The following is a 25,773-nucleotide window of genomic DNA, read 5'->3' on the forward strand; positions in this document are numbered from 1 at the left end:
ACGATATCAGCCATATGATTTTTGGGGCCATGTGCTCAGTGTTAGGTGTTATCTTTCCTAGGAAGCTTCATTTCTGCTAATTGTCTTTCTCTTCAGCTCACGGGAAGTACACAGAACAAGCTGTGCTTCATCTTGAGTGTATTTTCATGAAAGACTGCGAGGTCTGGGGTCCTGAAAGGAGGTGGGTTTTTAACAGGGAACATTTTGTGTTTATTTACAGACCCTAGGAAAACCTACTTGTATTTTAGGGAACTTTAACGTCAGGATGGGCGCTCTGAAGAACTTGACTTCCCAGATCTCCACCTCAAAACCCTCCCTATTCCTTGAGTATGGACTTAGAGGGGTTTTCTTGGGGTTTCTTTCCTCTGTTTTGGATAATTTGGCTTTTCTTCTCTTTTTGATCACTCATCCAACAGTGGAGAAGAGGTTCTGCCAGGTAAATGGACGGGTTTTGCAGCTGCATGACTATCTCATGTCAGAGAGAATCACACCTTGAACTAACCGGTGTTGAAAGGTGTAATTTCTGCACTCCCATCATCGCCCTTCTCGGCCCAGCCTAAATCCAACTGAATTTTAACATCTGGAGGCCAAAAGATATTCAAAGCCAGATTCACCTAGGAGGAAGACGCAAGTTCTTTTAGCAGCCCAAAAGAGACCTAATTGATGGCCTGGGAAGGATGTTTGCACCTGCTGCAACACATAGAATTATTTCTGGATTTTCAACCTTGTTTTCATTCATCTGTGGCAATATACTTGCATTTTGTTCCCCGTGTAGAAGCAAGAAAAACAATGGTGAACTCTCATTTAGCATCTCTCTGGGTTCCTTTCCTAATCACCTATCCTAAATGCTGGAAAACCAATCCAGCTATAAAAGGGACACGTTGCAGCAAAAATCAAAATGCAGGCCAGTTTCTAAAACACACCTGATCTAAGAGGGGTCTGGCTCACATGTACCTCCAAACCTGGCTCAGAGCTTTTCCTCTGTGGATGAAGTGAGTGAGGATGACGCCTGAACAAGAGACAGGCTGACCGTGCTGTACAGATGCCTCATGAATGTCACCTTGCTCAGGGCAACCTCTCACGTGCAGGACCCCAAGGGGAGAACAGACACTACATGATGACTGGCGGGAACTACTAAGATTAAAACAATTAAAACAACAGGAACAAAACAAACATAATGGGACAAAAAAACTGACAGCCACTGTTCCAAAGAAACACCATCGGATGGAAAATCAAGCATTCCTCCTTTGCCATTAGGCCCATAAGAAATTTATTCTACATGCAGCCGGGATGAAAAAGAGGGAACAGAAAGAAATGTCAGGAATTTTTGGACTCATGCCTAGCAGAGGGATGTTTGGAGCTGCAAAATTAAAATGACTGATGCAATTTTCTTTTTTTGCTGTTTCTTTTTCTTGGAAGTACGATAAATGGCTCCTTTACATGCCAACAATTACAAGACAGGTAGGATGTTCCTGTTTGTTTGTTTTCATTATATCAAAATTAGGATACAAGATTGATGTTTAAATAAATAAATAATCAGAATCAGCCCTGTATCCTAATTTCCATATTTGCAAGACAGAAAACAAACACTGGAGAGAGCGCAAAAGAAAACATCTCAAAGCTGTGAGAATATATCCACCTTCATTTGGAGGGCCCCAAGTCATTTCAGAGCCTGGACCAGGCTGGATGCAACGATTGCCTTCTGGACCACCTGCACTGCATTCCTGAGCTTCTCTAAAGAAACCTCCAGCAATTGCTGATATGGGAAGTGCTGAATCCAATTTGAGCTGACTTAATAAATGTAGCAATCAAAATCCTCGGGCCTCATCCACTACCTGTTGATAGATCTTCGATTCTTTGGGCTGGTTTTGGCTCGGGAGCTGTGTGACCAGACAAATGTATCAGCAAATGCTCAGCTGGTTGCTAGTAATCCAGAGACCATGGATTAAACATCTTTGCATCGGGTTATGTTAGCAAGCAAGTATAACGCCACACGTATGATTTTGGTCAAAATATTTTGTTCAAAATATGTTCAATAACTAAATCAGTTGGAACATTGATCAGATTACTTAAAGCTATGGCTTCTGAGGATTTACTAGTCCCACTAAAACCTTACAACTCTCATTCCTCATGATTGTAACGTGAGGAACTCGCATGGCTGCTGCCAAAAGGAACCGCACCTCTGACATGACTCAGGTCACCGCCCCGGTTTGCAGACTGTGGTGACTGCTCTGAGCAGGTCAGTTTGCATGATGCACCTTGCAGGGGGCCAGCTCACGGCCAGGAGCACAGCTGTGTGCAGGGCCCGAGCTCTGCTACTAATTCAGATCTGAGTCTATTCTTTGTAAGCGTTCTTCGTTTTAAAGGAAGGTCTCTGAAGGTATTTTTCACATGACAGGAGGCAAAGGCATATGACAGCTGCAGGTCTGGGCTCAGAAGTGCAGGATTTGTGCCCCTCTGGACTTGCCATAAATTTGGCACTTGTCAGGATCTGAATTGACTCAGTGGATGAAAATGCACACCTTTTGCAGGGCTTTTTCAAAACTGGCTTCCCACCTCTCCCAAACAGCATTTAATTTTTGGAAACACCAAATGCTTTCCCCATGAGAACTCCCTCTGCAACCATGGATCCAAGCCAGGGTAATGCCATACTCTGCAAAGCTGTGCAGTTCACATGGCACGGGATGAGCGTCCCTTCCAGATAATGCTCTGTGAAACCAATGGTTACACCACAGCAGCCCCCCTGCCATCACCTAACACAGCAGACACATTCATAGCAAGTGGATCAGCCAGGATCCAGTTTCCGAATGCAGGGCTTGAATAATTAGATGCTCCCATTGTTGCTCAATGGGCGCCGGGCATTTTAATTCCCTGCACATCACGCTGAGTTTTCATATCCCTTTCCCTCCACCTCCCCAACCTCCTTGCCCCAAGCTTTCGTGATTAACATGGCAATGGAGATTGAACTGTGTGCATACATTGATTTGCCGAGTGTTTTGGCAAAAGAAAGCAAATCCAAGCTACTTACCTCAGTGCAGACCCCTTTGGCGTTGCAATGCCATAGCCTTTGGAGTCCAAGTTACCTCCCACCTTCATGGTGTCACAGGGCTTCCGCTGCTCAATGTACTCGTTCATGGTGGACTCCAAGAGGTAGGCATACTTCCCTTTTGACTTCCTCACCCGGATCATCCCCTCTTCCGTTGTCCTCACAAAAACGGAGGGTTCGGCTGACTTCATGTACGTCCACATCTTCTCAAACACTGCTATTTTGGATCGCTGCATAGGACAGCAGAAACCCAACAGAAGTGTTAACAGAGGTTTGGGTGCCAGCTGAGATTTCCAGCTTGGACCAAACACATACCCACATATCAGATGGGCCAAGGAAGGCGAAGCGGGTAATGGGATGTTAATGAACCTTCTGCCATTTCTGCACCAGGGCCCGGATCAACCCTGTCACCCTGACACAGTAAGGGTACAACATTTGTGTATAGCAAGTGATTTTGCTGATCAAACCAAGGGCAAACCAAGCTGGAAATCAGGAGGTGGTTTCTTTTGGACCTGCTCAGAGTAACTCCTTGGTAACATGGGGAAACACACAGATATTCCATATTTGTGTTTACAATTGCAAAATATGACGTGTACTGGAGACACCACCAGCCTTCTGAGCAGCACAGGGAAAACTGGAATTTTGCTGTGCTAAGGACAAGCTCAGCAGGTCCTGACGTGGTAAGGGGAAGCGAGAGAAAAAAGAACAGACTTGTGCTGAGGGTAAGAGAAGACGGGCCTGGAGGATTTGTCAAACAAGGGACTAATCAAAATGTTTGCATTAATGTTTCCTTTTTACCCTGAAAAATTCTTTAGTGGAGCCAGCTTCCAGAGTCCCATAGGCGATTTCTGTCTGCTTGGCCAAGTCCTCTGCACTCTCAATGGGAGAAACCATCCTTTCCACGGTGAGGAAGGCAGCCAGGTTAGCTGTGTAGGAGGATATGATGATCAAGGTGAAGAACCACCAGACGCCACCGACTATACGGCCGGAGAGAGACCTGGACACAGAGAGGAGAGTCAGACAGGAGGGGTGTGAAGGTCCAAAAGGTGCAGCTCGGTCCTGCCCGTCATTTACCCGGGCATTTACCCAAAGTCATGTTCTCCAGCCACTTGCAGAGAAGCCAAAGGTCTGCCTCAGTTCTCAGCCTACTTTTCAAGGTGTCAATGTAATTAGAGGTGGGATGAAAAATTCGCAGTGAAAAAAAATCAGCGATAAACTGATTGAATTTGCTTTGATTTTCAATTCCTTTCAGAGTATACGATAACATTAGCAATAAGGTATGGAGACAACGATGAGGAAGGTTTCGCTGGGCAGGGCAATGCCCATCCAAACAGCAGCTCCGGTGAGGTCTGCGCTGTGGCATGTACGTACCAGATACACAGACCAGCTGGGATCACGGGGTCAGCTCCCCGTCCCCTGAAGTTTAAAACCCAAAACTCTGTGTTTTTCTATGAGACATATTGAAGCTCAGAGAGGACCTATGGCCTTAATGAATAATTTGCCTACTGATGTTCTCTGTTTTGTATTCAGCAGATGGTTAGACAAGATGTTCATAATAATGCCTTAAAATTTAGGTATTTTGCACTTGCTGCAATCAAATAGCCAATTATCTGTAACCATTGGATAGCTATAGAGGGAAGTAAGTCAAGCAGGCATTAATTTATATTAAAATCTTTTCATACAATTTTTAAGAGTGAAAGATAATTTTAGATTGATGTCGGTATTCATGTATTCTGTCTAAATTATTTATATGCTCCTTTTCTAGATGCAGAGCACTGTCCCAGACAGAAGGCAACTTACAATGCTATTTTACAAAGCCGGACAGTCTGACTAGGGAGGACCTGCCCGTGAGAAACACCATTTATTTCTCCATGGGGGACCACGTCACAGCGCTGCCTTTCTGCTGACCTGAGTCACTCCACAGAAATACGGTTTATTGGATCGTAACAGAGAGATCCCAGTCTGGTTAAGGGCACTGGACCAGCTCATGACAGTGCGTGCCATGCCGTGTCCGGGTCTGCGTGAACCCTTGGGTCCAGCTCCCGTGGTCTACTGTGGTTTAACACGACTTGACAAACAAACCTGCACACTCCATCGCGGGCAAAATCACACCCTGCTAATTGCCAAAATTAGAGCTGGAAAGAGACTAAATCCACATAGGCCACCAGCTGCAGGACTTACCTAGGCTACACCCTTCCAGTTTGGTTTTAAACACTGTTGTTGTGAGGGGAGCTGCTCCCACAGACATCACATTTAGGTCAACCCACCCTGAAATCTCTACAGTCAAAACTCTTTGAGATCACTTCCCAGCAGAAAGCAGGCACTGCCTTTGCACAGCGACTGAGCTCCCCCCCCACCCCCCCCCACCCCCCGCAGCATACGGGGCAGAGCGAAGAGCACATGTTTTAATATGTGGAAATAAGACCCGTCCCACCACACGTGCTGTCAGCCCCACGCTCCTGGAGAATGGTCACAGCAGGTTTCACCCATGGCAGAGAGAAACTCCAGGACACACGACTGCAAGGATTACAGTGACAGAAAGGACAAGCGGTGTATTTTACAGATGTGTCTGAAAGGACTTTTACGGGTACAGATGGGTCGGGCTTTCCTCTGCACAGGGGCCTCATTTTGGAGCAGAGTCTCTGCCCTGCCCCTTGGTTTCTTCTTCCATGGGCTTTGCTGAAACCAGGCAGCAAAGTCCATCACACCATAAACTCAAGCTCAGTGAATGACTTTGAAGGATCCACCTTTCAAGGTCTTTCAAGAAAGTCTACAGGACCCATCTCCAAAGTGATACTAGAGAGTTCAAAAATTCTTTTCTTAATCATCCGGATCTTAAAAACCAAGAAAGGTATGTCAAAGAAGACCACTGGCACGGTTTCCAACCATAAGCTATATGATGGTTACCCCACCCTGCAGCGTCTCACACAAACCTCCTCCTTCATTGGCAACTGCAGCAACATGGCTGAGCAGACCCTCATCCCAGATTATTTTCTTTGTTATGCCTCCCCATCACTTCCAGCCAGAGAGGGGGACCAGAGGTTTGTTGTAGGACTGCTGGACGCTGTGGGAAAGGCAGACAAATGTTCTTCTACCCTATCTTGAACTCTCTAAGAGAGACATACTCACCAAACAACCTCCGGAGATGAGTAGGGACCTCCAAGGATGATTCAACCCATCTATCTCAGGTTAGGAGGAGCTCCCTCTGCAGGCCTCCCTCTCTGTTGGATTTTGAAGGAACTGGGACTAGGTCGGACTAAACAGTTAATTTTTAGGCAGTGAAAGTTATGTGAGATAAATGTGACCATTGTGCTTCCCACCTCCGGAGAACACTCAGCCTGCAGGACTGTCAGTGCAAACGACTTTACCTTTTCTTTCATATTTGGAGAGGGATCGGGGAGGGAGGCAGCTATGGATTCAGCTCACATGTCTTCAGATTGATGGGAAGAGGAAAAAAAAATACCTGTCTTTAATTAGTCTGGATGATGTGTGCTCAGGGAAGGAAGCGCTCAGAAAAGGCACAGTGGCATTAAACAAAAGTAACCGGATAATGTCAAATACAACAATCTCTGCTGATGAAGGCCACTTTGAGCTGGCAAAATCCATCTGCATGGCAAATAATCACATTCCTCTCCAGCTGCAAATTATACAGCCTTTCCTTCCTGACGAAGCTGGGATATTTCTGCGACTTGTTTCAATCCCTTCAGCGGCAGTGAGACGCATTCCTGCCTCTAGACCCTCGACATCCCGGTGATATTCATTACTGGCTTATCCCATGGGGGCTGCCTGCTGTCAGCTGCAGATGGCTTATGCTTCCCGGCTCCGCACCTGGCATTGACGGCACCAGAAAGTAACGGTGGGGTATTGAGACGGGGAGGTAACAAGGAGGGCTGGGGAAAGAGGGAGAGGGGCTGCAGCTTCTTTCCCAGGGGAGCCAGACGGGACAGGATGCATGTCGGTATCGTGCACCAGTCTCATCTGGGCTGTCTCTGCTGCTGGGGCTGGTCGTTTCTCCTTATGACATGAGATGCTGTGAGGACATCAGTGCTCACTCTCATAGACAGTGGAGGAAAGGAGAGGAGATAAACAGCTTGCTACGGCTGCCAGCATGGAATGGGCTTCACGTGTATGACGTTTTGTTGCAGACACTGCTAATGGGCAAGGTTTGCCCTCATTGGTAGATTGACTTGGAGCTAGAAGCTGTGAATGTGAACTGCTGTAAACACACAGCAGAGAAAACACTCAGCAGACGGGTTCTACAGGACATCATCCTTTCGCTCCGTGGTTGTGCAGCATCTAACACAAAGGAGCGCTGGCCAGTCATGGAGGTCCTTGGAGGCTAGCGCAGTACAATTAAAAATATAACAAGAGTCACGATGAAACATCACACAAGCAGAAGCGATCCCATGTGACATCCCCACGGCTCAATAGCAGTGAACACAGCTTAAACAGGACAAGCTGGATTTCTCTGGGTAACCATATTGCCTGTTCAGATTTTGAGCCGATGCCTGTTACTGCTTACCAGAAGCAAGTGGTTGGAAAGACAATATCCATTACAGCCTTGTTCTGTTACTTCTGTAGACCAAACGGGATACCAGCAGTGCTACCATCATGGGACGCATTTGCAAAAGTGCCTTTGTAATTTAGGAGATAATGTCCCATTTCTAGAAGTGACTGCAATACTTGGGAGCTAAAAGCCTGCTCGAAAGCCAGTGGGACTTAGAGTTATGTTTACGCTCTAGTAAGAGCGGTCACAGAGGAGTAGATATACCTTGTACTTTTAAGTCACTTTGAGGTTTTGAAAATCTCACTCCGCAGTAGATAACAGAAAATGACCTTCCATTTGACTAACAAATGTTCTGCAGCTCGAGCCCTACCAAAGTTCATTTCTCTTCCCTAATGGGCAGTACGTGGTTTAAATCCTCTTGGATCGAGAATTTACATGTCCCCATACCCGTTCAAGCATAACATGAAGGCAATTAGCGCTCGGCTGTGTGGAAATGAGTTAGTGACTCAGTCCTCTGCAGAGCTAAGGTGAGATGGAGCACACTGGTTAGTAGTTTAAAGATATGCCAAGGTTTGGATATTTGGATTTCTCTATTTGACCTCTGGATTTATTCACAGTCATTATCATAACAATACTTGCAAATAGCAGGATCTAAAAAAAAATCAGAATAAAACAAACCAGGATAACAGTGAAAGAGACTTTATGAATGGCTAATTCTGGGATGCAGAAAGGGATGAAATAGCTGATACACTAGATTGTACATTTTCCAACCTCTATTATTCCTTGTGCACCCACACTCTTATTTCCTACACAATCCAAATTAAGATCTCTGGGTTTCTTCATCTAGTCTTGCCTGCGCTGGCTAAAATCACCCCCTCCATCCTCTCCCTGACTTGGGGTCCTGCCTGCCCCCCATAGACCAGTAGCAGGAATGGGGTGCTCCTTTCCAACATTACCCTTGCAGGAGTAAGTAGTAAATAGTCTGCCCTCATTATCCACGGTGCACAATCTACTTCAAATTAGAGCTGGCTAGGAACAGGAATTTCAGTGCCGTGAAAAATTCTGAAATTGTAAATGAAACCTTAATATTCTCAATCGGAATGAAAAGATAACGGTTGCAAACGTACTCTAAAAGTATCATTCCAAAAATGCTTGGTTTGGGTCTGTCCAAGCTTCGCATTTTTCTATTACTTAATGTTTCATTTCTGAAAGGCTAAAAGGTATAATTTTAACATGGTAAACAATTTTGTTTCTGCTTTCTCATTACAAATAATTTTCTTTCATCTTTGATAATGCATTAAGCCTTACCTGCCACATGTATAATTTAAAAGATAATTCTGGAATGTGCTATTTTATATCTGTCTAATGGAAAAACTGCAGATGACCAAGCTGAAATTAACGATTTTGATTTTCTCACTTAAGATGCTTTTGTTTTTTTACCTTTTGTTGCAAAAGCAATTGCATTTTGCCAGTAGAAAACAGAAAAGAATTGTCAGTTCCCTTTGTTCCCATGAAGTGATTTTTTTAACGTTCTAGCCTTAGCATTGATGGATTCTTCACAGAAAAAAAGAAAATCGTGCAGCTATAATCTCTTATTTCTTAAAAACAAAATGCAATCCTTGATCAAACAATTTGCTCTTTGATCTTATCCCGTACAGAAGGTAGGAAAAGGCAAGAGCAGTTTGCCTCTGCTTTGCCATCTTATTAGAAGAGCATCATACACTTTTGCAAAAAAAAACATTAAACAAGATCATCAGAAAATACACAAAGTAAACCTCATTGGAAAACTGCTCAAGTAGTACCTCGCTTCTTTCTTACTTCTCCCTTCCCCCTCCCCAAATCCATTTCTTCTGGAGAATTACACCTAAACTGACAGTGTTTTAATTAGAAGCTCAAATCTGGGATTCTAAAGCCATAGTTGCTTTGGGAGGATTTCCCAGATTTGCTGTTAAATTCAATTCTAATAAAGGCTCACTTAGTCAACTGACATATTTGTCACTGAATGAATTTATGCAAAACTGTTGAAAGAAAAGCTCTTATATGCTTGTTCTACTGATTGTGGGTCAAATCCACTTTTGGTCTTCTACCCACACAGATCTGATCTCCGACACTACTCTGCTAATTTGATACTGACTCTAGGTAGTTTCATGGGTCTATCTGAAGGTTGACTTGGTAGTGGATTAGTTGCAAACATTTTGCTCCAGTTTTGCTCTTATTTCAAACAAATTTTCAACATTAAACTCTGTCAATGTAAATGAGCTTTGCTTTTTCTGCGTGCCACAGACCATCTGGCACGATCGGTCTCACCGCTTTACCTCCGACCTTGACACGGACCCCGGATTTGCTTGAAAAGTCTGTCAATAGTCATAGATAGAGGAACAAACTTAGAGTGGGGCTGTGGAGCTGGGAACAGCTCTGGGTGAATCCATCATGCACATGCTGCAAAGCTCTCGTCCTCTTACGCTATGCTACGCCACGTGCAGTTTTGAATGAGGTACCAACTGTTTTTCAGGAAATTTGAGTGATTATCACCCATGTTTCTCTGTCCATGAGGTATTATTAACTTCCTTGCCATTGTTAGCTTGCATTTACTTATTATTGACTCCTATCTCCTGGCACAAGAATCTGGAGTCCTGTCTGCAGTGCTGGACTTTAACACAGAGCGTCAAGAGCGCCCTTACAAACGCAGAAGTAAGAATGTTTTCTATTGACATTCTCATTTACCTCTCCCAGTGGTACAAATTTCTTCTTCAGCTCCCCTCACAACTTTTCTACAGAGGTAACAGTTGCGTATTTTGATTCCCTGTGGGCAACATTAACCAGTGAGACAGGGTAAGAAAGCTGCGGGAGCACAAGCACGCGAGTCCCATGCTATCTCGCTCCTGCTTTGCTTTTTCTATTTTTTGTTTCAAAAAAAAAAGAAGGAAAAAATTTGGGAGCTGTTTAACTTTTGTACATGGGCTGGAGCTCTGCTCTTTCTCATGTTTTCAGGCCAACCATGCCAGCTCTCCGACCCCCAAAGCCAACACGCTGGAAGGAGGCAGAATCCCAGCAGAAGTCCTTTTACGAAAGGGCCTTGGGGTCACTTGCTGTGTAAACATTGCAACGACTGAACATATTGTCTGCAGATATGCAGAATCTCCCAGATTCAATGGGAGGATGTGTACCTGTGAGGCTTTAATTATAAGTCACAGTTTATTTACCATTTCTGCCTCAGCCAATGGCCTTGGACAGCAGTACATGGCCCCTCTCCCACTGTTTCACCTCTTCTTTTCTAGAATATGTTGGCACTTTTTTTCTTCAGTTTTCCTTTAATGGGCAAAATCTCTTTCTAAAATGAGTTTTCCTGCTTAGTCAGAAATGCATCATGCCGCTTGTGGTTCACCAGTCATTGGAGCTTGGATTGCTGCAGTGCTAAGTATAAGCATGACTACATGGAGCTACTACGTGCTGTTTTCAAGACATTCACTTCACATTTTGACAGGCAAGGAGTACCTAACAGCCTAAGCAGAGGACTAACATCCAGAAGCTCTTTTATTTGTTCCCTGGGAAGCCCTGCCACTCTGTGGGATCCAGGGTAGCTTACTTCATCTCCCTAACTCTGTTCCCAGCTGTGGGAGAAGAGGATGAATCATGTTTACGAACTTCACCTGGGTGGGTGGCCTGAAGCATTGGTCACCAGGTAGAATTTACCTCTGAGCTGTTTTTTTGCCCACTTCCCCTTCCTGAGACATTGAATCCCAGCAGGCAGAGGCAGCATCCAATGGGCCCAGCTACGCAAGGGGTAATTTATGGACTCAATAAGATTCTGCAGGTTGTGCCCTCCTGTGGTCCTCAATGGCCACAAAATGCAGCCTGCTGATATGCAACCAACACGACTCACCCGCTTAACTAACAAGGTATGAAGCACTAGATGCCAAACATGCATGGACTGACATGGGCAACCAGCCCCCCTAAAGTCCAGCAGGACCCATGTACCACCACCCATAGCACAAAACACTCCTATAGAGCAGAATTGCAGAACTGAGGTGTGTCCTTCACCTGAAGGAGCCACTGCCCCTGAGCAGTCAGAACTGGCTGCTGAGGTGAGATTCTTATCCCTAAAAGTGCAGGATAATGAGCCCAGATCTTCCAGAGGGCTGCTGAAAAAAACACTGTAATGGAAGGGCTAGGATAGAGGAATGAGGTGGAACCCTAAGAAAAAGTGTGGTTGAACATCCGAACAGCTAGATCCAAAGAAATACACTGCCATCCTCTTCAGTCCCGGCACAGCGTTCCTCTTCACGTTGCGAACCAGGGTAGTTTAGACGAGACTAGACTATATCCAGTTGGAAGTGACCTACAATGATCATCTAGTCCAACTGCCTGATCAATTCAGGGTTGACCAAGTTAAAGCATGTAAAGGATGGGTGTTTAGATCAAGTTTTGCTGAGAAACACGTGCTCACTTCAGGCTGCTCGGTGGCTCTGCTGAAAGGCAAAGTCATCCTTCTTCTGCAGCTTTTGCCAGCTTTTGCTACAAGGAAATAAAACAGCTCTCATCATGCCTTTGAGCAAAAATTTTGCTGTAAAAAAGGCTCTTCACTTATTTTTCTCACTTTGGTGACATTTGTTTGCTTTGCTGAGAAAAACTCACAAGGTCACAAGCACAAGATCTTGTCAGAATCCCTCGCCAGAGCACCCCAGGACATTCATTACTCAGGAACTTCCTCAACCTCAGGTGGCCCCAAAGATAACAGCACTCATCGTTCTTTTTAAACAATGGCCTATCGTGCTAATGTCCTTTGCTGCGTTGCTAGATTTCATATGATCTCCCTCAGTCTCTTCTTCAAAGTCTGCCTGATGAAAAAGCTGTTTTTCCCCCCAAAGATTTAATATATTTTGAATTACATGCTACCAGTTCTTCATTTTTCCAAGATCCTCTTTAGCCATCTACATGTGCTTACAATTTAAAGCTCCATTTCTGAGATTTCTAGGCAATGTTATAATAACCTAGTTTAGACCTATTCCAGGGTGCCTTGCCTTCTTTTTGCTGTGTTGTTTTGGGGTTTTTTTGTTCAATTTCCCAACCTGACAAGACAAAGGCCTTTTCTGGGACTTCTGTCTCTTAATTTCTAATTCAAAATGTGATCCCTCACCAAGACTCTTACAAGTTACATTTTGTCTGCTTTCACTTTTGAGTCTTTTTTTTCCTACAAGGGCATACTGTACCCCTTGCAGAAGTGTTGAAGAATGAGTCCGGTCTCTCTTCCCACCCAGTGTCTTTTAGAAGAGCTTGATGCGCACAGGAGTGCCTGCCTTTTAACATTCAAACTCCCAAACTGTGAAGGGAAAACACGTTCAGTGTTCCCGCTGCCCCTATTTCACCTGCTAAGATCCATTTGGTGTTTTTTTTTTATTTTTGAAGGCTTCAGAAGCGCTGCTGAGATGAAAAGCTGCCCCCTCCCTCTGTTTGCCTCTCTGCAGCCTGAGATCGTGCTTCTTACTGAGAGCTTCAAGAAATGAGAGAGAAACTTCCTGCTACGGGAGAGCATCCCATGTGCTTGACTCGCGCAGCTGGGCCCTCGTGGACCCTCTTCGCGTCTCACACCTAGCCACAGCGTACAGGTACTTATTTTTACTGCTTTTCCCTTTCACCACATGAGAACTCCTCTTTTCCCCTCTTCCTTTTTACTCCTCTGTTCACACATTTGCCTCCTATTACTTCTCATCAGACTGTGTTGGGAGAATTCATTAGTGTACATAACATGCTTTGAAGTTGTCCAAATAACGGTGATGTAACACTTTTGCACTTCTATAGGCTCTTTTATCTGAAGATCAAAGTAGTAAGTTATGATTACCATGATTGGATTATTGCTGCTTAGCCTTTGGATCTAAGGGTAAGCAGTAACTCTTCTCGGTAGGCATTAATCAGAATTATTGGATGATTTTATTAAATAGACTGAATGCCATAAAGGCTGCTGCTTAAAGAAAGGTGCGTGTACATGAGCTGTATGTCCTTTGCTACCATCTGATGCTATGAATCAGGTGGCCTCTAGCTGTCACTTGGCTCCTTTGATCCAAGTGAAAGTGGAAGGAAGACCAAGACACCATCACAGAGGACTTCACAGGTGACTCCGTGCTCTGCCTCCTCCAACTCCAGACCTCGTCCAAGCACAGTGAGGCTTTGCCCCTATTTCTTAGCATGACCCACATTTTGCTTTTCCCAATTACTCAGCTTCATCAAGGCTTTCACAACGAGCAACCTAGCACCTCTGTCATATTTCAAGAAATTTGTCTTTGCCTGCTCACCATTTTGGGGTGTTACAATGGACATACTCGCTGTATGGAACGCCTTTCTGAACTTCTTGGGAAAAGTGGGTATGGTGCTTCCCCAGTTACCACTGCAAGTAGTTGGGATGAAATCTGGGACAAAAGCAGAATAGGGACAATAAGTCCCCAATTCCAGTGGCATAAGATAAGCACGCTGAGCGTCCCAGCGGAAGGCCATGAGGTTGTGGGCAGCTCTGGCGATTAAACCAGCAAAGAGCAGCTGTGGCTGCTCTGTGTGTTGTGAGCCAGAACAATTTGAATTAGGAGTTCAATGCTCACTCGACTGTGTATCCAGAGAGCGTGCACATGATATCTTAGCGCTGATAGAAGTGATGCACAGCATATGGAAGAGTTATTTAAGCAGGGCTTCCCTGTGAAAACATGCTCAGGGCTTCCCATCTTAGCTACAATATTTTTCTGGAGTGCCAACATTAAAGCAGCGTGTGACAGGCGGCCTTCCAGAGGACACCACTTCAGGGAGATGGAGGTCATTCAGCTCCTCACAACCCTTATTCTTCGACAAAAACACTCGGCAATCGACCTAGCTATTAGGAAGAGACAACCATGCGCGGTCCTGACTGCAGCTCGGAGGATGTCAGACCCCAGCTGAGCCGACTGCTTGTGGATAACAGGTTATCAAGAGGAAAGCAAATGAAAAGAGAAAGTGTGTTTCTCTTGCTGATGGAAAATCGACAAGTCAGAGTACAGCGTAATAGGGAGTCCCTGGAGCCTCAGAGGGTCTCCTGCCCGAGTCACCGAGAAGGCTATCAATCTCAGAGGCACCCCTATAAATCTCAGCATCGTTCACTAGTAGCACTAGTAACTACATCGTAGCACTAGTAACTACATCGTAGCACTAGTAACACAGGCAGCACACGCACGCCATTTCCACATCGGACATGCCCCAATAAAACTTCCCAATAGATTAAAGAACTGGGCAACGCGCTTTCTCCCCTGCTATTTTTAACTTCGATTTCAATCAAAAAATATGAGAAACATTTACTTAGTTCTGAGGAAAGAGATCACAAACATATTTTTAGCCTCATAAATCTGCCTTTGGATCAAGTGTTTGACTTCTTATTTTAAACACAGCTGGTAGAATGATTAGTAAATCTGTCACTCAATGGGGGGACTTTCAGCAAATTTCTTGCTGCCCCCCAGGGACCTCAATGGTAAAGGCCTGAAGTCAGAGCTGTGGAAGAGTGACCAGATGGGCCTGACAGGCAAACCATCCCGAGGAAGTGGCTTACAGACCAGTGGAGGAAACATTCATTACCTCTGCAGCATTTAGAAATTTTTAGGTGGCAGAGCATGGAAATTCAAAAGACTTATTTTTCCTTTACAGATGAAATTGCATTTTCCCAACAATAATCTCTCAGTTGGTTATTCCCTTCTTCAGAGACCTCTGTATCCTTCAGCATTCTTCCAAACGAAAAAGAGGATAGCCAGAATGACTATTTTAAAAGAATTTCCATTTTCCCCTGGCTGCCACGTTTTGGTTGCCATGGAAGTGCGCAAGCCCAAAGGGGACTGTTTCGTTAGATATTGTGCAATTTGTCAAGCTGCTCCTCTGGTGAGTCACATTCCCTGGTTAAGTGCGTTTCAGAAATAAGTGTGGTCATCAGTTCCTGGTGATTTGCAAGTCCTGCTGTTACCTTGTGACCTGAATTTCCTCTCCCTGAGTGTAATTAACTCTGCCAGGTAGACATAATTGCAAAATCATTTGGTATGCTTTTAAAAGAAAAGAAGACCTTTCCAGAAGTTGAAATCCTAATGTTTAACTTTTATTCCTCAGTTCAACCAGTTCAACAAAGTGCCAAAAATAAATGGTCCTGAGCTTTGTCCCCACGGAGAAGCCTCCCAGCCTCTTGGATTCATCCCATGTCGGCGCAGAACTTGCAGGGATGCTGAACCAACCCTGCTCCCAGGCTGGTTTGGCTGCCTTGTCCCCCAGGACAAACGACAAACTGTTTCTTCCTTCATTGCAAGAATATGCCCTTTGCCGTGAGTCCGTGCAGCGAATCCAGCTGGCGGTGAGCAGCCTGGTCGGCAGGAGCAAGCACACCGTCTCCCATGTCCCCAGAGAGGCTTTAGCAAGCCCTGCCAGTGAGGTCCACCCCATCACCCCTACACCTTCCTGTGCAAACAGGGCGAGTTAAAAACCAAAAAGCACAAATCTTTCCTCATTGTTTGTGAGACTTCTGCCTTGGGAGAACTCGCATAGCTCTCCAGTGACCCCCCAGGACAAGTTTAGTCCCTCTTAATGTTATAGCGGGTACCACAAGGACGGCACCAGGACTCTGCATCAGGCCAAAAAGACAGGCAGATGCCTGGAATAACAAAGAAGACGCCTACTGAAATCAAGAAGAGCTGCCAAATAAACACCGAGGCTCAGCCTTCAGTTCAGGAAGGAATGAAAATAATTTTAATTAAAATGCAGTTGGTTCTAATTTCCCCAATTCTAAATTTTTTAGCAAAATAAGTAAGTACCCTAAAAATTAACAAAGGACAGAACAGAAATAATTCCCTTGAAACGACCCAAATCAAACCTCTCACTAAAAAAAAGAAAATTTTTGTCGTAAACAATTTCTGATTTATGTCTTGTCTAAAACTGGATAAAATTTTTCAGTACTAGGAACAACTTGATGAAATTTAAAAGTGCTGCTATTTTTCAAAATCTCTAGAGGCTAGTTTTAGGAGAAAAAAAAAACCCTCAACAACTTGTGGAGCAATTTTGCTGTTATTTCCACCAGCTCTATGGCTGAAGCCTCCCGTGATTTTTTTCAATTGATCTAAGAAAGAAATGTAAATAAACAGGAGAAATGGCAGAAGAAAATGTTCAGCATTAATTACAGGTACATAATAAATACCGTTCTTGCTCTTCCACAGACAAACGGCTGTGATTGAGTGCAGCAGAAAGCCTGCGAAGGACTGCAGTGAAATACAAGCCCAGCTACGCACTGTATAGATCAGGCAGAGCGCAGTGTTTCCGCGTCACTAAAAACAAATAACGATGTCCACAAGATACCTATAAATAATAGATCGCATCCATTGACTGGATAGCGGCCGGCATTTATACCCCTCCTTCCCACCTCAGAGTGCGTTCATTCATCATCTCTGCGAGCAAACCTCCCCAGGCAGCACGTCCCCCCCCCAGCCAGGGGGTCGCTGCTCCCTGTGACTGCACCGGCCCCAGGGCTGGACTCTGCAGGCAAGTTAAGACCCATTTAACCCTTCCTCCCAAGCCAGCTGAAGGGTGAACTGCATCTCACGCCACGTCTCCTTGCAGACAGTAAGCTCCCACAGCCTTTAGGGCACACGGGTATGGTCCAACCACCTCCCAGCAGTGCTCCCGTACGGCACCTTGCACAGAAACGCTTCCTGCTCCCGCATCCCTGGCTGATGCTCTCCAAACGTCCCCTCTCCCGTCTGGCTCCCTGCCAGCCCCAGGCTGTGTTGAAAGCTTCATTCACCTTTTCACTTCCAGCACGGGCTGACCAGGGCATCCCCAGCTCGGTTCTCAATCACGCAGAATACAACAAGAAATTTCAAGCCGTGTTGTCCAGGTATCGTGACATGATATCGTATCATGTCATGATATGACCATACTTTTCCCTTCTACTTATGATATGTTTCGTTTTGAATCCAAAATACACTTGTTTTGTTTCCACAGCAGGGTATAAAGAAAGTGCTCATGGAGCTGGATTTATTTTTGAAGGTATCTGTTTAGTTTTCTTCTGGCAGGGCACACAGAATGGCTGCATTTACTGGGTGATACTGGGTGATATTTAGCCTCCTGTCAAACTCCAGTGGGGACAAAACTCCTATAGCCACTCAGCTGAGAGAAACTGTGTATATTCTATCTCACAGCATATTCTTATCTTCACAGGAAGAATAAATGCCTTTCTGGAAGATATATTTGAGCCAAATGTATTTAATTTTAATCAAACATAAGTTTTCTGAGTCAGAGGAAGAGTAACTGGATTAAATTTAATAGTCTCCAATATACAGGAAGTCTCTTTTGGGCTCAAACCATATGAAGCGACATATTTGGAGATAACAAAAAATAGAAGATCAAGCTAGGAAACTCTTAACAAAAATACATATTTTGCTCCCTGCTTTTTCGTCCTTTTCACAACAATCAGATAATTCACTTTGTAGAAAATGATGGGGCAGATGAAAAATTCAGATAGGTCATTTTGCTGCAGAGGAGATCGGGAAGACCAGATGTCCCCTCGGCCTCCTCAAAAGCCTGGGGTCCATCTGAGCGAGGAATGGCAGCAACGTGCTGGATGTTAGCAAGGTTCCGTTCTCCACAGCTGCTACACACTGGGGTTATTTTAAGCTCTGAAGACAATTTATGAAATTACATTTCTGAAAAATGGTACAATGTGAGTCATATTTACTTCACATTTCTCCTGCTGCAGGCTCTGCTATTGGCTGTGGGATATTTATTGCCTCTGATGCCTGCTCTGAGAATCTCCTCTCTGGGTCCCTATTTCACGTTTAATGAATGCTTTTGCAATTTCATGACTATTTTCTGAAGTTTAGGTGGCACTTTGCAAAGCCTAATGGTTTATGGCCCGTTTTAGACTTCACTGATTTCTGTCCATGACTATGTACATGAAACTACTCATGCTCCAAAATGTTGCCTCTCCCCAACTCTGCTGTGTACTTTGTGCCGGTACTTTGAAAGCACAGACTTTAAGGGCAACAACAGGGACCATCTCACCTCAACCGGGAAAAATTAGTCCATGTGGTAGTGACTGAACCCCGTCCAGTGGGGCCACTGGTCAGTGATGGTGCAGACGGGGGATCACACACCCCGGTGAGCAGCATCCAAGCGCTCTCAGCCTCCTTTGGGTGAAGACATGTACCTACAATTAAGTCATTCCATCCATGGCTTAGGAGGGATGCATTCCTTGCTCGTCCTTGCTCAGCACCCAAAGGCACAACGCAGACTGCCACCAGCTACAACTGGGACTCTCCATGACTGGTTACTGCCTGGTCTTTGTCACACTCAGCCAGTCTATGCCTAGACGTGAAGGATTCAGAGCTTCAAGGACGCCAGCTGACCTTGTGCCCAGCAGCCTCACTCCTCGGGAGAAGAGGCTACGAGCACATAACCCACAGCTACGCTCTGTGTTGGCCATCCGCAGGTCATCAAATGCACTACGTATCTTTAAAGCGCTTGGTAGGCTGTGACCAGCATACTTAAAAACCTGATTAAAGTCCTGGCTAGTAAGACTGTCCTTAAAAAGGATGCCACTTTCCTTCAAAAGCAAATTTTTGTCTCTGTGGGGAACCAAAGCTCCCTGGGGACTGGTCTGAGACTGAGAAACGCACATTTACAAGAGCAAGGAGCTGCTGCAAACCTCACCACCCGCTGTGCTGAGTGATGTGTCTGTGGTTTTGATCTTACATTTTTTTTATGATAAATGCATAGTGGCATATGCCCTTAAAACAAACATGCTCTGGGGGAAAAAAAAAAACAACAAAAAACACCTCCAGACAAATTTCCCCTACTCTTTCCCAAAACAAAACTGAAATAAACAAACCAAAACCTTTACAGAAACAAAATACACCCCTGCACTTGCTCCTTTCTGCTGGGGAGAGAATGACAGAACAGATGTATAACAGAAGCTATTTATGTTGGTTAATACATTACTGGGGAGATGCTGAGAGATTGTAGAGATAAGTTTAGAAGCAACCGTATAGGAAATATATTGGAATAGAGCAGATCCCCACCTGCCCACAATATCGTTCTACCAAGCATTCATTTCTAAGTGATGTGTCACAGAAATCCTGCACTAGGTTCGTGTGAAAAATACATGTGAAATACGGAGCGCACTCAGAGCCTTTCTGTACAACAACGTCCTACGGAAATTCTCACTCTTCTGCTTCCTCCTTGCTTTCGCATTTCACAGAAATGTCCCCCTCCACTTGCAACCACCACAAGGAGCTGTACTCAGAGTACTGGGAGCCATAATAATTCCCATATTTCTTTCTTCAAATTTTCTCTTCTTGCAAATATTTGTAGTCAGAAAGTGCTCTTGTGCTCCATGGGAAAATATTGGTTTCAATTAAATTGTAATCTTCATTATCAGGATCATCAAATTAACAACATTAAAATGACAATGAGAGAATCATTCTCATTTCCCATTTCAAAGGAAAATAAAACAACACTTTGAAATGGTGATTCAAAGCATGTTGTCTAGCTAGAGCAAATCTTGTTATTTGAATCAAAACCGCTGATCTTTCCCTGACACTTTTTATTAAAGATGTTTCCAAACTTGTTATTCCTCAAAGTCTCAGCTTTTCACCTCTCCACGCTCCTCCTTGAAACACAAACTGGCTAATGAAATGTCCCCAAAGGAAGACATTCTCTTTCCTAAATAAGGATAATGATGACAGGAGAAACGACGAGAATGAAAATGGCAATAACCTTATCCTCACGCACAGGGCTGTGTTACAAGGCAGCGATAAAGTTGAAATTCCTTCTGCTGGGAAGATTTTCTGAATGCTCCATCTGGACTCCTACTAATCAATGATGAGATGATAAAACATATTCATAAAAGCTGTCACTATCAAAGTGCCCTGCAGGCTCTTATTTCCCCGCTATAACAAGCTCATTAATATTTGGACAAATCGCCACCCAATAGCCAACGAGCTGGTGCCTGGCCTCCCCCCGCCATCCCGCGGGAGCTCTGCCGGGCTGCGCAGTGTTAGCTCCACTTGCCGACAGAGTTGTGCCTCCTTCTTGTTCCCCAAACTTTGATGCCATTCCAGCATGTGGGAGATTAACTTCTGCCTACTCTGTTCACCCACAAGACACGTATCTCTGATGAGATTTCCCTTGAAGAGAAGGGAGACAAAGCCCAAAAAAGGAAGGATGGGGGGAAAAAAGAAAACGGCCATCTGCTTTTATCAGAGCATCACTTCAGATGTCACCATGGCACGTAAATGCAGAAAATGCATATACTGCCTGTAAATTCATTCTTGTGACTGGCAGTACCTCTGGTCTGAGTCAAATCTGGCCAAAAATGTTCTTGGCCTAAACTGGGACAAGCAACTTCCCTGGTGCAATGAGCTTGCGTGTATACCCAGGCGTGTGGGAGTGGTGCAGAGACACGCTGTGCCTCTTGCTGCTGCAGAGGACAAACAATAGCTGTGTCCTGCAGCGTCTGATGGCTTTGGTGCTTAACCTGTCCACATGCCCTCCAACCAACCAACCAACCAACCAACCAACCAACCAACCAACCTCCAAAGCAGACCTATTGCGAATGATGGGTACATTTGATCCACATCCCAAGCCACAGCTCATTAACCCTTTTTCAGCCTCACAAACCCTAAGTACCTCTGCCCTGGACACAAAACACTGGAGGTGTCAAAAACTTCATCCCTGGTTCACCTCTGGTCCTGCCTCAGATGAATATACACATACCACAAGAAAAATCCCCCAGCTATTACAGACATTACTTACTGAACATAAAACTTGTGCAAATAAATAAGAAAATCTATCAGAGTCATCTATCAGAGTCCTGCTTGCAGCTATTTAGTTCTTATAATTCTTTTTCTTTTCTTTTTGAACGCCTTTGTATGAACAAGGCATTGAGAAGATATATGTATCATGAGCGCCTGCAGTAGGCAAAATCTCTGTCGTAAGACTTATGGACATACAGCTCTCAAAAATGAAGGAGGCATTCCCAGACATTATTTAAAAATAAGTCTCTGCTTGTGTCTCTGTTGCAGATTTACATCTTCTGCATTTCATGCAGGTTTTCACCCACCTTGTATGGTGCTAGCTTTCCCAAGAAAAATTAACAAACGTAATCACAAGAGTCATTAATTTGTACAGAGAATAAATGTCGCCACCAAAAGTCCCTTCAGGAACCTTTTGGACTTTGGGTCCTGCTGAACTTTCAGGCAGAAGAACGACTGAATGAAATGGGAACCAGAAGGAAAACTTGGTTCTGCTCTCACCTTTCTAAAGGCCAATAATACTTCAAGCCACTCGGTGTGCTCCATAATCTTCAGCACAGACCATATAACCTTTCACTGGGCACCTACCGTATTATTTCTCCCTACATTACTGGAATTTTGTAGCTTCCCTATAATGCTAGAATGACTTTTATTTTTTTTCTAATGCCAACAAAATAAATGACTGACAAAAACTGATTGCAAATCTGTGCCTTTAGAAAATCTTGTCTACATTTCTGTAAATTCCCTCAAAAGAACTCCCCAGCATAAATTTAGAATGGTATTTTTATGGTCCCGATTTTGAGGTCCCAAGTTCATGGGTGTGAGACCTGTGAACCCTTGGATCCTTTCTGAATCTGTAACTGATTCAGAAGACTACACTATGATTTGGGAAGGAAAGTCAAAGAAGATCCTGTTCAGCTCCAAAGCATGCAGAAAGATTAAATCACATGAACTGTAAGAAGGTTCATTGGGAAAGGCAACCCACCTTGGAGAAATATCACATCCTTGCTGCATGAAAGCTCCCAGGGAGAACCAGAGACTGTTGAATATCCCAAACTCATTTGTCTGGTCATTGGCGGGCTGGTCTCGTCCTTCTTCAAATTCCTCAGTGTGCCACTCGTAAGGGCTGAAGCGACTCACCAGGAAGAGGACGACGCTCACTCCAATGTAGGCAAAAACAATGCACATCCATATCTCGTAAGCCAAAGGATCCAGAAAGGAAAAAACTCCTGGTTTGGACTTCTGAGGTTTTTTTATCATGATGGATATACCTAAACTCATGAACGGTTTGGAAAAGTCTATAACTTCTTCTCGAACCAGAGTGATGGTTAATGGTGCCACGGCCACATCTGCCCTCTGAAAAAGAGACAGGAAAGAGATTTGCATTCTGCGGATAAAATGTATCTATTAAATCCAGCTTACGTTCCTTTTATCTCTGTTTACCCCCGCTGCCTCAGAAGAAATCAGACAAAACCAACTGCAATGGAAATATTAAAAAGCAGCATCCCGTAATATTGGTGGGTTATTTCCATTTTCTCACTACTGATTACCAGTTCTGTTTTGAAATCACAGCGTTTTCTTTTTGCAGCCCCCTAGCTCTTCTTGTCTGATTTATCCACTGATGTCACAGCCTGATGCCGATGATTTTCACTAAAAGAGCTTTATCATGCAGACATCAAAAGAGGCAAGAAAGGCCAATCGCCTGAAAAAGGATGCCGGGATGTTTACTTCCATCAGGAACTGTTTTTTGATTGCATAACTGATGCAGGAGAAGAGGAAAAATGTTCCAGTGACACTGATGTGCACTCTCCACTTATTTTACAATCTGTCTTGAAAATGGAAAGGGAAATGCATTGAAATGGCTGTCGGCGTATAACGTGGAGCTACCAGCGGGAGACAGATCATCCCTCGCTCCAACACAGTGAGACACAGACTTGGGCACTGGTGCTCCCTACACTAATTTCCCCATTCCCTACAAGGGAAAATTAGACCCCTCTGACTTAAAACACCAGAGAATGAGAACTACCAGAGTGAACCAGGTTTAGAAGCACAGGGTGCAGGTGTATATCTGAGATGATGGACACGGGTGGCTAGACAGTAAATGGCCTAGTCCTACCATTCACCAGCTGCATGCGAAGTGTTTGAAATCTTTTCCTTCTTTCACCCTGCCATTATCATGCAAAGATAAAATAGAGTAAAATTTGGAGGTTCTACCCATGGGAAAGTTTGACCTTTCAATACTTGTTCTTCCAAAAATGGAAACAAAAAGAATCTTAGAACTGTTGATAGGAGACATTTTGACATTTCCATAGGCACAGAATGTGCTGTGCCCCCCAAAATTAAAATGTTTTACTTGGGCTGATTACTTGCATTATCAGAGCCGCAGTCCTCAAGACAGCTCAGGCTGAGAGAAGGCAGGGCTCCTTTTTACTCTAGGGCTTGAATGTGTTCTCAAGTACCAAGAGCTAAAGACAATGGATGAGGTTGGAAACTCACCCCATAAACGAGTTCTCCCACCATGCCGTTCCACGTTTTGGTGTCAGGGTCCCGGGCTCCGTACTTCCCATCTCTGACAATCTCCAGCCTATAGTGGTAGCCAACATGCTTCGCGATCTCAGCAGCGAGCTCCACACAGTAGCCTTCATACCTCTCATTGCCTTCAAACTGGTTGGCATTCTTCTTGAGCATCACATATGGGTCTTCCTGGTACAGAGAACACCAATATTGAGCCACACTCCACATTTCCAGAGATGCACATCAGGGGCTCAGAGTGAAGCCTCGTGTGCAGCTTCTGGTCCCCTTGCAAAGCCAAAGGGCACAGTCAACACACAATGGGCTTCTTTTAGAAGGTATGAAGTGTGATTTTTATTGTGGCGTTTTCTATTTATTCATGCAGAATCTGTGTGCAGCTTCTGCAGTGATGGACCTGAGGGAAATGCAGTAGCTGAGGGGCTTTGGGTAACAAACCTTTCAGTGAAGTTCTGCAAGGGATATTTAGTGCCTCTGAGCTTTGAATTTTTAAAGGCATGTCTGCCTATGTGGGCACAGGCAGAATCAAATCTGCTGGACTGGACTGAGCCCTAAAGATCTTTAACTCGGTTTGGGTATTGTGTCTTCTCCATAGACTCACAGTAAGCATTCAACAAACAAGTTAATAAAATTTCATGTGTTTCTGCAGGGTAAGCGTATACAATGACACAATACATGATACCATACATTATGGGGTACCTATTATTCCTTCATGATTATAGTGGAGATTTGTTTTTAAAGCTATGATTCAGACTCTCCGCACAATACAGCTTATCCTTCCCAGAATTACAGCCCCCATTCTGTGGGCTAAATACAAAGCACAGGTATAATGTTCCTAATTTACCTATGCTGATGTGTCTACTATCTTGTCATAATCTTTTGTATTTTCCACACTGAAGCATGAGAGCTCTTTAATACCTATTTAATTAGCCACGGCAATTTTCAGATACCTTTATGGACCCGGCAGGAAACAGTAAGGGCTGTTATTATTATTATTATTGTTATTGCTGTTATAAAAATGATATAGTACAAAGGAGGGCACATGAGGGGGAAGAGGGAGTCTGCAGATAAGGGAGCTGGGGGAGAGGGAGAGCTGGGACAGAAGCCACAGCACTTACTAGGATGGTTGTGACTATGTAAGTTCTGTTCTGGAGGCTTGTAGACTCGTTGCCAGTTTGAGTATCTATGGCTGCTGGAACCAACTTCTCATCTTCATTCCAGTAACCAATCTGCCAAATACAAAACCAGGGCATCTCTTTCATATCTCTTTTTAATATTAACCAAGACACAGTAACAGGGTCATCCAAGCAGAGTCAGCACTTTCTGTATGTTCGTACCCCATCAGAGATCTCCTCTCCTGATTATTGATGTCTTTTGCCAGGGGGACCAGGAACCCCCCCATCCCACCATGCCTCCAGCCTGAAAGTAACGTGCAGGATACGCTACGGTAGCAGAGTGCTTGTACGCATGTAAACACAATTGGCACACGGTACTGGGGAATTATTGCAATTCCCTGTCCCAACCCTACTCCAAGAGTTCGCACTTCCCCTCTGTGACTTCTGAATGTGTTTCTAACGGTGAGCACGCCTGCTGCATGCCCAGATGCAACAGGGTGATAAAATACTATCCCGCAGCTGAAAGCCTGCATGAACATAGGACTGACTCCTAAGACATCTTGACAGAACAGGACAAAAAATGAAGTGAGAAAAAAACCCAACCCAACCCTGTCAAAAGTTCGGGGTTATGAATAAGCTGAACAGTTGTAATGTGAAGAACTCTCATGTTAAGTTGTGCTTATTAATAATCAGGGATTTGGGCTGATCTGTCTCTTCTTGCAGGTAAAGCAGAGTGCCACCAAATGTCCCCCAGGAAGATCATCATTGAGGTTATCCACTTTG

At 44.4% G+C, this 25,773-nt stretch overlaps 1 protein-coding gene across 7 annotated transcripts in view; it reads right to left on the reverse strand.

Moving 5' to 3' along the window:
* GRIA1 (glutamate ionotropic receptor AMPA type subunit 1) overlaps positions 1-25,773 on the reverse strand; it is a 125,794-nt gene that overhangs the window by 13,532 nt on the left and 86,489 nt on the right. For all 7 annotated transcript variants that reach the window (XR_008468836.1, XR_008468835.1, XR_008468834.1 and 4 more), the window contains exons 9-13: positions 24,994-25,104; positions 23,843-24,049; positions 22,332-22,702; positions 3,845-4,043; positions 3,029-3,276 (exon numbers count right to left, since the gene is read on the reverse strand). Coding sequence is in view for 4 of the 7 variants with exons in the window: in XM_054217209.1 (XP_054073184.1) it covers positions 3,029-3,276; positions 3,845-4,043; positions 22,332-22,702; positions 23,843-24,049; positions 24,994-25,104 (1,136 nt within the window). In the remaining 3 variants the exon portion in view is untranslated. The remainder of the gene's footprint in view (positions 1-3,028; positions 3,277-3,844; positions 4,044-22,331; positions 22,703-23,842; positions 24,050-24,993; positions 25,105-25,773) is intronic.

This window comes from Rissa tridactyla, chromosome 11 (assembly GCF_028500815.1).
Source record: "Rissa tridactyla isolate bRisTri1 chromosome 11, bRisTri1.patW.cur.20221130, whole genome shotgun sequence".
NCBI classification, from domain to species: domain Eukaryota; kingdom Metazoa; phylum Chordata; class Aves; order Charadriiformes; family Laridae; genus Rissa; species Rissa tridactyla.